The 13,882-nt window shown below is 45.5% G+C and overlaps 1 protein-coding gene across 5 annotated transcripts in view; it reads left to right on the top strand.

Annotated features, from left to right (window-relative positions):
• The window catches only part of LOC106606442 (Golgi-specific brefeldin A-resistance guanine nucleotide exchange factor 1), a 119,821-nt gene that overhangs the window by 82,200 nt on the left and 23,739 nt on the right, over positions 1–13,882 (top strand). For 3 of the 5 annotated variants that reach the window (XM_014202673.3, XM_014202656.3, XM_045720593.2), the window contains 12 exons: positions 4,472–4,526; positions 8,445–8,592; positions 10,520–10,710; positions 10,836–11,016; positions 11,255–11,466; positions 11,564–11,662; positions 11,810–12,004; positions 12,252–12,447; positions 12,597–12,734; positions 12,849–12,937; positions 13,147–13,349; positions 13,639–13,762. In XM_014202673.3, the coding sequence (XP_014058148.3) occupies positions 4,472–4,526; positions 8,445–8,592; positions 10,520–10,710; positions 10,836–11,016; positions 11,255–11,466; positions 11,564–11,662; positions 11,810–12,004; positions 12,252–12,447; positions 12,597–12,734; positions 12,849–12,937; positions 13,147–13,349; positions 13,639–13,762 (1,831 nt within the window). The remainder of the gene's footprint in view (positions 1–4,471; positions 4,527–8,444; positions 8,593–10,519; positions 10,711–10,835; positions 11,017–11,254; positions 11,467–11,563; positions 11,663–11,809; positions 12,005–12,251; positions 12,448–12,596; positions 12,735–12,848; positions 12,938–13,146; positions 13,350–13,638; positions 13,763–13,882) is intronic. The other 2 variants (XM_014202687.3, XM_014202667.3) reach the window with 1 other exon arrangement.

Here is a 13,882-nt window from a genome sequence, read left to right as displayed (position 1 = left end):
CTGCAGCATTGAAGGTCCCCAAGAACACAGTTGCCCCCACCATTCTTAAATGGAGGAAGTTTGGAACCACCAAGACTCTTCCTAGAGCTTCCTGGTCACTCTGACAGAGCTCCGGAGTTCCTCTGTGGAGATAGGAGAACCTTCCAGAAGGACAACCATCTCTGCAGCACTCCACCAATCAGGCCTTTTATGGTAGTGGTCAGACGGAAGCCAGTCTTCAGTAAAAGGCAAATGACAGCCCGCTTGGAGTTTGCCAAAAGGACTCTGACCATGAGAAACAAGATTCTCTGGTCTGATGAAACCAAGATTGGACTCTTTGGCCTGAATACCAAGCATCACGTCTGGAGGAAACCTGGCACCATCAATGTGGTGGCAGCATTATGCTGTGGGGATGTTATTCAGTGGCAGGGACTGGGAGACTAGTCAGGATTGAGGAAAGATGAACAGAGCAATGTACAGAGAGATCCTTGATGAAAACCTGCTCCAGAGCGCTCAGGACCTCAGACTGAGGCGAAGGTTCACCTTCCAGGACAACAACCCTAAGTACACAGCCAAGACAATGCAGGAGTGGCTTCGGGACAAGTCTCTGAATTTCCTTGAGTGGCCCAGCCAGAGCCCGGATCGAACATCTCTGGAGAGACCTGAAAATAGTTGTGCAGCGACGCTCCCCATCCAACCTGACAGAGCTTGAGAGGATCTGCAGAGAAGAATGGGCGAAACTCCCCAAATATAGGTGTGCCAAGCTTGTAGCGTCATACCCAAGAAGACTCGAGGCTGTTATCACTGCCGAAGGTCCTTTAACAAAGTGTCTGAATACTTATTTCATTTAAAAAACATTTTAAAAACGTCTCATGTGGTATTGTGTGTAGATTAATTAGGTGGGGAAAACTGTTAAATACATTTTAGAGTAAGGCTGTAACGTAACAAAATGTGGAAAAAGTCAAGTGGTCTGAATACTTTCCGAATGCACTGTATAGTGTAAGTTCAGGAGTAAACCTAACAAGTCACATAATAAGTTACATGGACACTCATTGTGTGCTATAATAGTGTTAAACATAATTTGTTTAAATAACTACCTCGTCTCTGTACCCCACGCAAACAATTTTCTGTAAGGTCCCTCAGTTGAACAGTGAATTTCACACACGGATTCAACCAGAAAGATCAGGGTGGTTTTCCAATGCCTCATAAAGGGAACCTATTTGTAGATTAAGAAAAAAAGCAGACATTGAATATCCCTTTGAGCGGGGTGAAGTTATTAATTACACTTTGGATGATGTATCAATATACCCAGTCACTACAAAGATACAGGCGTCCTTCCTAACTCAGTTGCTGGAGAGGAAGGAAACCGCTCAGGGATTTCACCATGAGGCCAATGATGACTTTAAAAGAGTTACAGTGTTTAATGGCTGCGATAAGAGAAAACTGAGGTTGGATCAACAGCATTGTAGTTACTCCACAATACTAACCTAAATGACAGAGTGAAAAGAAGGAAGCCTGTACATAATAAAAATATTCCAAAACATGCATCCTGTTTTTGTAACAAGGCACTAAAGTAATTCTGCAAAAAATGTGACAAAGAAATTCACTTTTTGACCTGGAATACAACGTGTTATGTTTGGGGCAAATCCAGTACAACACATTACTGAATACCACTCTCCATATTTTCAACTATGGTAGTGGCTGCATCATGTTATCGGATGCTTGTAATCGTTGACTGGGGAGTTTTTCAGAATAAAAAAATGGAATGGAGCTAAGCATAGGCAAAATCCTAGAGGACAACCAGGTTGTCTGCTTTCCATCAGACACTGGGAGGTGAATACTCCTTTTAGTAGGACAATAACCTAAAACGCAAGGCCAAATCTACATTGGAGTTTCTTACCAAAAAGACAGTGAATGTTCCTGAGTGGCCTAGTTACGGTTTTGACTTAAATCTGTTTGAAAATCTTTGGCAAGACCTGAAAATGGTTGTTTAGTAAAGATCAACAACCAATTTGACATGAAGAATTTTGAAAAGAATAATGGGCAAATGTTGCACAATCCAGTTGTGGAAAGCTCTTAGAGACTTACCCGGAAAGACTCACAGCTGTAATCGCTGCCAAAGGTGATTCTGACATGTATTGACTCAAGGGGTTGAATACTTATCTAATCAAGATATATTCGTGTTTTATTTTTCATGTTTTTTTACAAATGTTTTTATTTTTCTTCCGCTTTGACATTGCAGAGTATTTTGTGTAGATCGTTAACAAAAAATTACAATTAAATCTATTTTAATCCCACTTTGTAACACAACAAAATGTGTGAATACTTTCTGAAGGCATTGTACATTAACGTATTCAGCAACACTTAGCCATCTTAATTTCCCTCTGCATTCAGAGGTCAACAGGGCGCCGGTCCACTAATGCAATAACATGATTCTCTACCGACTTCAGCATTGTGGGGAAGCATGCCACATCGTTCCCCCCACCCCCTGTCCCAGAGGCCCGTACATTAGACTTCCAGTCACATCGTCTCACAGACGAGTGGATGAGCCTGCGGAGCGCCAGACTGTATGATCTGCATATAGATGAAGAAGAGCGTCTCCCCCATAAACACACACAGAATTAGCATGGCCAGTAATCCTGCCAGAAATGATCATAAAATCAGACGGAATAGAGTCGTCTCATTCTCTAAATGTATTACGCCCCCCCCCTCCCCTCACCACCTCAAGAATAAACAGAGCTCAAAACAAAGTCACGGTGTAATTCTCTCTCTTGGAGGCGCATGGATCTCAGACGAGGCTATTTGATGCAGGATTTGTTAAGAAACGTGGTGTCTTTCACAGTGGAGTCCGTTGATATCGCTAAGTCACTATCTGGACATTCTTTGTGTATTTGTGTCGTCGTTGGGAGTTGTGTGTCATGCACTGCAGCAGCTTGTTATCATATCTCTTACAACACTGTTTACTAGTTGTCGGATATGGAAATAGAAATGAATGACAGCCATCGGGGGCAGCAGGTAGCCTGGCGGTTAGAGCGTTGGACTAGTAACCGAAAGGTTGCAAGATCGAGTCCCCGTGCTGACAAGGTAAAAATCAGTGGTTCTGCCCCTGAACAAGGCAGTTAACCCTCTGTTCCTAGGCCGTCATTGAAAATAAGAATTTGTTTTTAACTGACTTGCCTAGTTATTACAACTTTCCTTCCCACAACAACGTGCAAGTACGTTGAGGATGCCTATTACGTAGACTCACTCACCCAGCCCCCCCTTGTCCGCAGCTCATCCATAATAAAGACGTAAGAGCCTTGAGCAGCCCGGGCATAATGAGCAGCAGATCTCATTGAGTGCTCAGGAGGAGGCTTAGATTGCCTACTGAAAGTATTATGAATGTTAATCTGTTGGACTCACAGATCATCCAATAATCGAGCTTGCAAGACAACACTCTATTAACGCAGAGTTAACGGCGGGGGGGCCCCGTCTCCGTGTGTGTGTGTGTGTGTGTGTGTGTGTGTGTGTTAGCCAGTGACATCTCATTCGCCGCAAAGCCCAAGAGTCCACAAAGCACAGGGCTCTCGGACAATGTGTGAGGAGTAGAAACATTACGCTGCACAGCTCATCTCGTCAAGCCACTGAGAAGCTCATCTGGGTTCGGGATGGAAATGCAGGGCCCTCAGACAGATTGCTTCTGTCAGCCCTAGTGCCTCATAAGCATCGCTCTCTCTCTCTGTGTGTGTATGGTTATTTTCATGGAGCTTTGGTTACTTTAACAAGCTTTGTTTAGCAGTTGTCAACTTCTACACCAGCTGTTTTTATTTTACTGTCTGCAAGCCTTTGGGGGATTTAATTAAATTTCATCTAAGATGACAAACAATTTTCCGTTCTTTGTCCCTGCTTGGATATTGACATGCATGTGGTTACACAATACAGATTTTATTTTCAGTGTGGCGTTAATGACATTGAGTTTCCATGTTAGTCTAAACTGTGATATTCAAGTACTGCCCTTTGGTATCATACAGTTTGCAAGGGCTTAAAGCCTTTTGTGCTCTTAATGCTTATAATCGCCACCGGGCACAGCCAGAAGAGGACTGGCCACCCCTTAGAGCCTGGTTCTTCCTGGGTTCCAGTCTTTCTGTGCTTCTGCATTGCTTACTCTCTGGGGTTTTAGGATCAGTTTCTTTATAAGCACTTTGTGACAACTGCTGATGTAAAAAGGGCTTTATAACTACATTTAATTTGATTGATTGCTCTAGCTCTACATGTAAAAGGGACTCAACTTCAGATATCCGCTGCGAACGGAAACTGCTTTGTTGGTGTAGATATCAGGTTTCCTGTCGCCTCACGGTGGCTGATGAATGAATGACCTTGAATTGACGGTAGAGTTTGAGAAGGCACAGGAACTCAACGCAGAGGGAGGAGAGGAGAGGACAGGACAATGTATTAATGAATGTATAAGTCTGATAATTGACATCCTCCTCCCGCCCTTTTTTTTTTTTTTTAGACTACCCCAGTTTAAAGAGGAGGCCAAAAGTTTTGTGGGCGCCAACATGAAGAAGGTAAACTCAAATTAGGCCTAATGTTGAATGTGCCAGTACTGTCTTGCTATGACTGATTTTCTTGCATCACCCCCTCCCCTTGTCTCCTCCTGGTTCCTGTCATCCCCATGGTGCTGTGAGTAATCATTGTACTCTACAGGGATGGCCACCGTAGCAACACCTCTTTTTGCTAGGTCTTTGCTCCCCCACGGCCAAAAAGAAAAGTGTCTTAACAATAATAATAATATATTGTCTTGACGTGCGGAATTGCAACTACATACCCAATATGCCCTTCCCTCCCTCTGCTTCCACCCATCGTGGTGGCGTGCTTTTCCCAATATCACCTCCATCTCATCAAATGCTGCGTTTTTTTATTTTATTATTTTATTTTATTTGAGTTCCTCTTTACAAAATGCATATTTGCCTGTGTTCCCTCCCACAGATCCCATCCTGTATCCTGGACACACAGGATCTTATTTGTACAGAGCAGCCTAAAAACACCAATCAGAGGGGCTTAGAGAGGGTACTTGTTAAAGGCTCTCGACTAGTGCATTGAAATAGGCCAGGTTAGCGTGGCTTTCTGGAGTGAATGCATGAGGGTGCATTTTAGGGATATTTTAGCATTTTCTTATATCCTGGGTTTAAAGGAATTTCATATTTCCACAACATAAATTTCACATGAATTATTAACAACTTAAAAAGACATTTCATTATTTGGTGGTTAGATTTTTTTTTTATCCCACTAAACTCAATTCAATGTAATTTAAATGAAAATAAATACAGGTTAATGGTTTCAGGCTGTACAACAAATTACGTTATTTCAAACTGTTCATGTATTCATACCCGTTTCTATATACAGTGCATTTGGAAAGAATTCAGACCCCTTCTCTCTGTCCACATTTTGTTACGTTGCAGCCTTATTGTAAAATGTGTTAAATGCATTTTTCTTTTCCTCATCAATCTACACACAATACCCCATAATGACAAAGCGAAAACAGGTTTTTAGAAATGTTTGCAAATTTATAAAAAATAATAAACAGATACGTTATCTACATAAGAATTCAAACCCTTTGCTATGAAACTCCAAATTGAGCTCAGGTGCATCCTGTTTCCATTGATCATCCCTGAGATGTTTCTACAACTTGATTGGAGTCCGCTGCAAACGGAAACTGCTTTGGTAAATTCAGTTGATTGGACATAATTTGGAAAGGCACACACCTGTCTATATAAGATCCCACAGTTGACAGTGCATGTCAGAGCAAAAACCAGGCCATGAGGTCGAAGGAAGTGTCCGTAGGGCTCCGAGACATGAGATGGTGTCCAGAAGGACAACCATCTCTGCAGCACTCCAACAATTAGGCCTTTATGGTAGTGGCCAGACAGAAGCCACTCAGTAATAGGCACATGACAGCCCGCTTGGAGTTTGCCAAAGGCACCTAAAGGACTCTGACCATGAGAAACAAGATTCTCTGGTCTGATGAAACCAAGATTGAACTCTTTGGCCTGAATGCCAAGCGTCTGGAGGAAACATGGCACCATCCCTGAGGTGAAGCATGGGGTGGCAGCATCATGCTTTGGGGATGTTTTTCAGCGGCAGTGACTGGGAGACTAGTCAGGATTAAGGGAAAGATGAAGGGAGCAAAGTACAGAGAGATCCTGGATGAAAACCTGCTCCAGAGCGCTCAGCACCTCAGACTGGGGAGAAGGTTTACCTTCCAACAGGACAATGACCCTAAGCACACAGCCAAGACAACGCAGGAGTGGCTTCGGGACAAGTCTTTGAATGTCCTTGAGTGGCCCAGCCAGAGCCTGGACTTGAACACAATCGAACATCTCTGGAGAGACCTGAAAATAGCTGTGCAGCGACGCTCCCCATCCAACCTGACAGAGCTTGAGAGGATCTGCAGAGAAGAATGGGAGAAACTCCCCAAATACAGGTGTGCCAAGCCTGTAGCATCATACCCAAGAAGACTCGAGGCTGTAATCACTGCCAAAGGTGCTTCAACAAAGTACTGAGTAAAGGCTCTGGAATACTTATGTAAATGTTATATTTAAGTTTTTATTTTTAGTAACTTTGCAAAAAATTAAAACCAGATTTTGCTTTGTCGTTATGGGGTATTGTGTGTAGATTGATGGGGGGCAGAAAACAATTGAATCAATTTTAGAATCAGGTTATGTAACAATGTGGGGAAAAGTCAAGGGGTCTTAATACTTTCCGAATGCAGTGTATGCATCGTGTGGCTTGGATTGGACATTTCTCTGGCATTTCTGATTTAGCCTCATACCACAAACAGTAGAAAAGAACACAAGTGACACTTTTATTTCACAATCATACCCCATCAAACCTAGACTCCAAGTGTACAAATACAAATATTGATGGGCACCAGAAATGTCAGCTTGGGGCCTCCCGAGTGGCGCACTGGTCTAAGGCACTGCATCAAAGTGCTAGAGGTGTCACTACAGAGCCGGGTTCAATCCCAGGCTGTATCACAACCGGCCGTGATCGGGAGTCCAATAGGGCGGCGCACAATTGGTCCAGCATCGTCCGGGTTAGGTTTGGCCGGGGAGGGCTTTACTTGGATCATCTCGCTCTAGCGACTCCATGTGGTGGGCTGGGCACCTGCAGGCTGATACCGGTCGTCAGTTACATTTACATTTTTACATTTTAGTCATTTAGCAGACGCTCTTATCCAGAGCGACTTACAGTAGTGAATGCATACATTTCATAATTTTTTTTTTTTCTTCCCGTACTGGTCCCCCGTGGGAATCGAACCCACAACGCTGGCGTTGCAAACACCATGCTCTACCAACTGAGCCACATTGAACAGTGTTTCCTCCGACACATTGGTGCGGCTGGGTTCCGGGTTAAGCGTCGGGGGTTAAGAAGCACGGTTTGGCAAGTTGTGTTTTTCCGAGGACGCATGACTCGACCTTCGCCTCCCGTGCCCGTTGGGGAGTTGCAGCAATAAGACAAGATAGAAAAAGGGGGTAAAAAAATGTCAGCTTGAGCAATTACAATGTGAAGTTTGCCGTTCTGTCTGATTGCCTGCCCTTCACTGTGCTGTCTGGTTTGGCCTGCTCATTTGTGAATGTCTCCGTATGGAGCCTGCCTGTGTCCCCCCCTCCTAACCCACTACCCTCTTTCCCAAACAAGCCCATCCCGGTGGGGTTTGCATGGTACTCTGTTTGAACCCCCCCCACACCCCATGCATCACTGAGTGAGTCGCTTGTCTGTGTGCTGCTGCTGACATGTCGTCCATCACTAATCACGGGCACCTGCCCCCTTCTCTCCTGAGGCTTACAATATGTTGTGGAAAAACAAACGAGTGCAGGTAAGGAGATGACTGGTGACTCAGTTGGAGAATGACCATCCCTCCTCCTCATCCTCCCTGCCCCTCCTGTCCTCTTAATCTGAACCCACTAACCACCCACTTTTGAAGATTCATACACAATGCTAAGGGGCAATTTTTTTTAACCAAAATACAATTTGCAGATGTTTTTAAAAGATGTATTGTTGTAGTTATATTCATTATAAAGTGTTGGAGTACACTAACAAAACCATGCCATGACCTTTTTCATTGTGGCTGCTTGAATTTGTTTCTTGTGTTTAATCCTGTGTGACTTTTTGTTGAATTTTCTTATTCCACCTTTGTACAGATATTGTATCTTGCCATTGGGGTGACTGCTATGCAATCTCAGCTGTTAGTAAACAGTGTTGTGTTTTCAGATGTATGTGTATGACTTTCTGTTTTAAGACTGTGTTATACTGGGGCACTGTCCAAATACTGTATTTAAAAGGATCCTATTGCCTTTAAAAGATGAACCTGATACCATCATCTGTACAATATATGATGATATTACAGCATCCTCTGGCCAAGAGCACAGCCAGTGGTTTAATGTATTTGTGTACTGACTGTGTGTGTGTTCTACTGGTTTTAGCTGAAGATGCGTGCTGGTGGGATGAGTGAGTCGTCAAAGTGGAAGAAGCAGAAGCGCTCGCCCCACCCCCCCCGTCACATGGTGCGAAGTGCCTCTGGCGGGTTGGAGCAGGCCCCTACCACCACCCTCAGCAACAACCTCCTCTCTGGTGAGACTCAATCTTGTAATCTCAGCAAAAAAATAAACGTCCTCTCACTGTCAACTGTGTTCATTTTCAGCAAACTTAACATGTGTAAATATTTGTATGAACATAACAAGATTCAACAACTGAGACATAAACTGAACACGTCCCACAGACATGTGACTAACAGAAATGGAATAATGTGTCCCTGAACAAAGGGGGGGGGGTCAAAATCAAAGTAACAGTCAGTATCTGGTGTGGCCACCAGCTGCATTAAGTACTGCAGTGCATCTCCTCCTCATGGACTGCACCAGATTTACCAGTTCTTGCTGTGAGATGTTACCCCACTCTTCCACCAAGGCACCTGCAAGTTCCTGGACATTTCTGGGGGGAATGGCCCTGGCCCTCACCCTCCGATCCGACAGGTCCCAGACGTTCTCAATGGGATTGAGATTCGGGCTCTTCGCTGGCCATGGCAGAACACTGACATTCCTGTTTTGAAGGAAAAATGCATAGAACGAGCAGTATGGCTGGTGGCATTGTCATGCTGGAGGGTCATGTCAGGATGAGCCTGCAGGAAGGGTACCACATGAGGGAGGAGGATGTCTTCCCTGTAACGCATAGCGTTGAGATTGCCTGCAATGACAACAAGCTCAATCCGATGATGCTGTGACACACCACCCCAGACCATGACGGACCCTCCACCTCCGATCCCGCTCCAGAGTACAGGCCTCGATGTAACGCTCATTCCTTCAACGATAAACGCGAATCCGACTATCACCCCTGGTGAGACAAAACCGTGACTCGTCAGTGAAGAGCACTTTTTGCCAGTCCTGTCTGGCCCAGCGATGGTGGGTTTGTGCCCATTGGCGCCGTTGTTGCCGGTGATGTCTGGTGAGGACCTGCCTTACAACGGGCCTACAAGCCCTCAGTCCAGCCTCTCTCAGTCTATTGCGGACAGTCTGAGCACTGATGGAGGGATTGTGCATTCCTGGTGTAACTTGGGCAGTTGTTGTTGCCATCCTGTGCCTGTCCCGCAGGTGTGATGTTCGGATGTATTGATCCTTTGCAGGTGTTGTTACACGTGGTCTGCCACTGCGAGGACGATCAGCTGTCCGTCCTGTCTCCCTGTAGCGCTGTCTTAGGCGTCTCACAGTACGGACATTGCAATTTATTGCCCTGCCCACATCCGCAGTCCTTGTACCTCCTTGCAGCATGCCTAAGACACGTTCACGCAGATGAGCAGGGACCCTGGGCATCTTTCTTTTGGTGTTTTTCAGAGTCAGTAGAAAGGCCTCTTTAGTGTCCTAAGTTTTCATAACTGTGACCTTAATTACCTACCGTCTGTAAGCTGTTAATATCTTAACGACCGTTCCACAGGTGCATGTTCATTAATTGTTTATGGTTCATTGAACAAGCATGGGAAAAAGTGTTTAAACCCTTTACAAAGAAGATCTGTGAAGTTATTTAGATTTTTACGAATAATCTTTGAAAGACAGGGCCCTGAAAAAGGGACGTTTGTTTTTTTGCTGAGTTTATGAACATTTTCTTATCCCACATATTATTGTTTTTTCAGACCGTGTTAGAAACAAGATCGGGGGGATAGACATAGAAGGTAAACTAAGGAAGGGCACAGACAGTCGGCCGAGGCTCGAACCCCTAAGTCGACCATGTTGCAATAACCGGAAGACGGACAATTGATCAAACATGATCAATGCATGCCCCGCAACAACATCAATAACAAATGCCTCTTCGGTAAAGAACAGCTTAGAGAATCATATTTGGTCCAAGGGGGCTTCATTGTATGTCTCTATTAAACTTAAATCTCATAGATATATTAACATTTATACTGTCATGCATTTTAAAGTGGAGAGATGAATAGCATGGATAAGTCTAGGCGATCTTGACCAAAAAATGCTGATGTAGCTAACACAGGTCTGTGTGTTTCTACCAGGTGGTGTCCCATTCATCGAGCAGGATAGTTTGTCTGTCTCAGACAGCGTGGCCTCCTCCATGTCCATCCCCACAGACAGCGGCCTGGACACCTGCTCCAAGGCCACCTCCAGAGAGGACCTGACAGACCTGGACCAGAGCAGCTCTGCTGCCACCACCCCTTCCACAGAGCCTGGACGCCTGTACACTCAGGTGAGGGGGGGGGGGGGGGGGAAAGACACTGGATCAGCTATGTTATCTGTCACTTTTTGCATATTTCTAGTCTTCGTTCGTGCTCATTAATGTTCATACGCTGATGTTTCTGTTTCCCCTGCCAGTCTGAGGGTAGGCAGGTGGAGCATGCCCAGTCAGCCTCGGTGGAGTCCATCCCTGAGGTCCTGGAGGACGGAGAATCTGTGACGGAGCATTCGGACTCAGCCTCATTACATGACATGGACTATGTCAACCCCCGAGGAGTCCGCTTCACACCACAGCAAACACAGAGAGACGGTGAGGATGGTGAGCCATCACACCACCGCCAGTATTGTTTGGATTTCACCCTGTTCCACTTCGCATTTCACCTTGTGTGTCTCCTTATGTCTCTCCTCATGTTTCAACACGTCTCAACCCATGTCTCACAACTTGTCTCTGCGTGTCTCCTTTTATATCCCGTGTCTCACCCCGACCTGACGTCTCACCCAAATGATGGCTTTGAATCCTCTCCTAACTGTCATGTTGTCATTTCCTAACCTCCCAGGTGCGGCTCTCATCCCCTACTCCCTGCCCTGTCTGCGGGAGCTCTTCCGCTTCCTCATCTCACTGACCAACCCCCATGACCGCCACAACACGGACGCCATGATGCACATGGGCCTGCAGTTGCTGACCGTGGCTCTGGAGGCGGCTCACATCGCCCCCTACCAGTCACTGCTGGGCCTGGTCAAAGACGAGCTCTGCAGACACCTCTTCCAGGTATCGTACACCACAGGCTTGTTCAGGAGGGGAACCTTCTATTGCATCTATTCAACACAAAACAACGTAACTAACGTGTGTTTTTTTTCTATTTCAGTTGCTAAGTGTGGACCGTATGAACCTGTATGCCGCCTCCGTCCGAGCGTGCTTCTTGCTCTTTGAGAGCATGCGAGGACATTTGAAGTTTCAGCTCGAGGTACTTGGGAGTGTTTCTTTTCTTCGCATTTGATATTGTCACAAGGGTTCACACACTAGTTTGACACAACCACACACAAGCTGAGTCATGGTAAAAACCAGCAGCTGAACAGAGTGACCAACTTAACCACCTTCTCACGGTCTGCAGATGTATCTGAAGAAGCTGATGGACATCATCACATCAGAGAACATGAAGATGCTCTATGAGATGAAGGAGATGGCCCTGGAGGCCCTGGTGCAGCTCTCGAGGATCCCCAGCTTCGTCACCGAGCTCTACATCAATTACGACTGTGACTTCTACTGCTCAAACCTGTTTGAAGACCTCACCAAGCTGCTCTCTAAGGTGGGAACTGACGATGCCTGTTCTCTGGACACTCACACTCACTCGATGATCACTCCAGGGAGCTTAGGGTTTTGTTTACTTTCTAAAATCTGCATTAGAAGAGTGTCCACTGTCCCGTTCAGTCAAGGATTAATACTTCATTTGTTTCCTTTTGATGCATACCGTCACGCTCCATGCTTTTCATTTTCAGAGGAACATTGTTCTCTTTTGTTGAACTATGGTTTGTTTGTGTCATGTTTTCTTGCAGAATGCCTTCCCTGTGTCCGGACAGCTCTACACAACCCACCTCCTCTCACTAGAGGCCCTACTGACTGTTATTGACAGCACTGAGGCCCACTGCCAGGCCAAGGTGCTCAACAGCAGCGCTCAGCAGGACCAATCAGCAGAAATGGTGTTGGCAGAAGGGGAGGGCTCAACCAACGACCGTACAGACACAACCACGGGTACGCCGATTCCTCTCATACACTTGGTATACTTTCTGCTTTGATGGTCTTATACTGTAATGGTCTTTGTCCATCATTTACATTGACAAAAGGTTATATCAGATGTGTATAGAGGGTTATTCATTAATGTTTTTCTGATGTGGTTGTAGAAGCGAGCAGGCAGGTGAACAGTGCCAACGGTCAGAATGTTCCAGAGGCTCACAGTTGGCCCCTACCACCTACCAGCGGGCACCTGATGGCAGAGAAGATGAGACTGGGCAGACAAGACCAGGAGGAGACAGAACCAGGTAAGTTTGATTTTACTAACCAGTGGCCAGGTCTCCTCAAGCACTGGGTTAGCATTCAGGTTCATAGACATGAATGAAATTGATTTAAGAGTGAAAATTGTATTTTTATTTTAGCTGAGAAGAAAGAACCAAAAAAGCCACAACGCTTCTCGTCTTGTTTACCTGATTCTCAAGAGCTGTTGGACATCAGAAATAAAAAGAAGGTATGTTTTATGATTTTGTTGTGCATCTGTTTTAAATGACTTATGCGTGGCCGTTAATGATGTTTCCACACGTCCTGTAACTCAGACTTTGACATAAACCATGCATTGACGACAATGGCGTTTGAGTCCGCTTGTGGATCTCAAGTTGTGATTCGACTCGCTTTGTGTCGCTAAGATAAAGTGATCATACTTATATTGTACGATTACAGCTGCTGAACAGCGGTACAGAGCAGTTCAACCAGAAGCCTAAGAAGGGCATCCAGTTCCTGCAGGAGAAGGGTCTCCTCAGCAGCCCCATGGACAACAACGAGGTGGCCCAGTGGCTCCGGGAGAACCCCCGCCTCGACAAGAAGCAGATCGGAGAGTTCATCAGTGACCGCAAATACATGGAGTTACTGGACAGCTTCGTCAAGTAGGAGCCCCAGTCTTCTTCTTATTACCAGGCAGCATGATGTACAACCAGTTGGATCTTCTCCTTCATTGAATTGTGCTGAAGTTTGGCTCAGTTACTAGTGCAGCAATGAATAGTGAAGCAGTGACGTTTATTTAGTTGAACCCTAGGAATTGTCTTTAATCCCCAACGATTATAAAATGCAGTACACAAATGGATATGTATAGTTGAGTTAAAAGACCTGACAGGAAATTGAAGAATATACTTCAGAATATCCATATTAGTGAATCATACTCATTCTCACGTGCAGCACGTTCACCTTCCGAGGGCTGCGTATTGACGAGGCGCTGCGTCTGTATCTGGAGGCCTTCAGACTGCCAGGAGAGGCTCCGGTCATCCATAGACTTTTGGAAACCTTCACAGACACCTGGCATGTAAGTCAGCTGTCTTACCCCCCTTGGAAGTCTCTCTTTTTCCTCACACACATGCACTGGGGCACAGGGAGGGACACACTTCTTCCATTACCACAAGGCAATCGTTGCCACCAACTGTCC

This window comes from Salmo salar, chromosome 01 (assembly GCF_965601325.2).
Source record: "Salmo salar chromosome 01, fSalSal1, whole genome shotgun sequence".
NCBI classification, from domain to species: domain Eukaryota; kingdom Metazoa; phylum Chordata; class Actinopteri; order Salmoniformes; family Salmonidae; genus Salmo; species Salmo salar.
The sequence above is the reverse complement of the archived record's forward strand: the minus strand, read 5'-3'. Positions and strand labels throughout refer to the sequence as shown.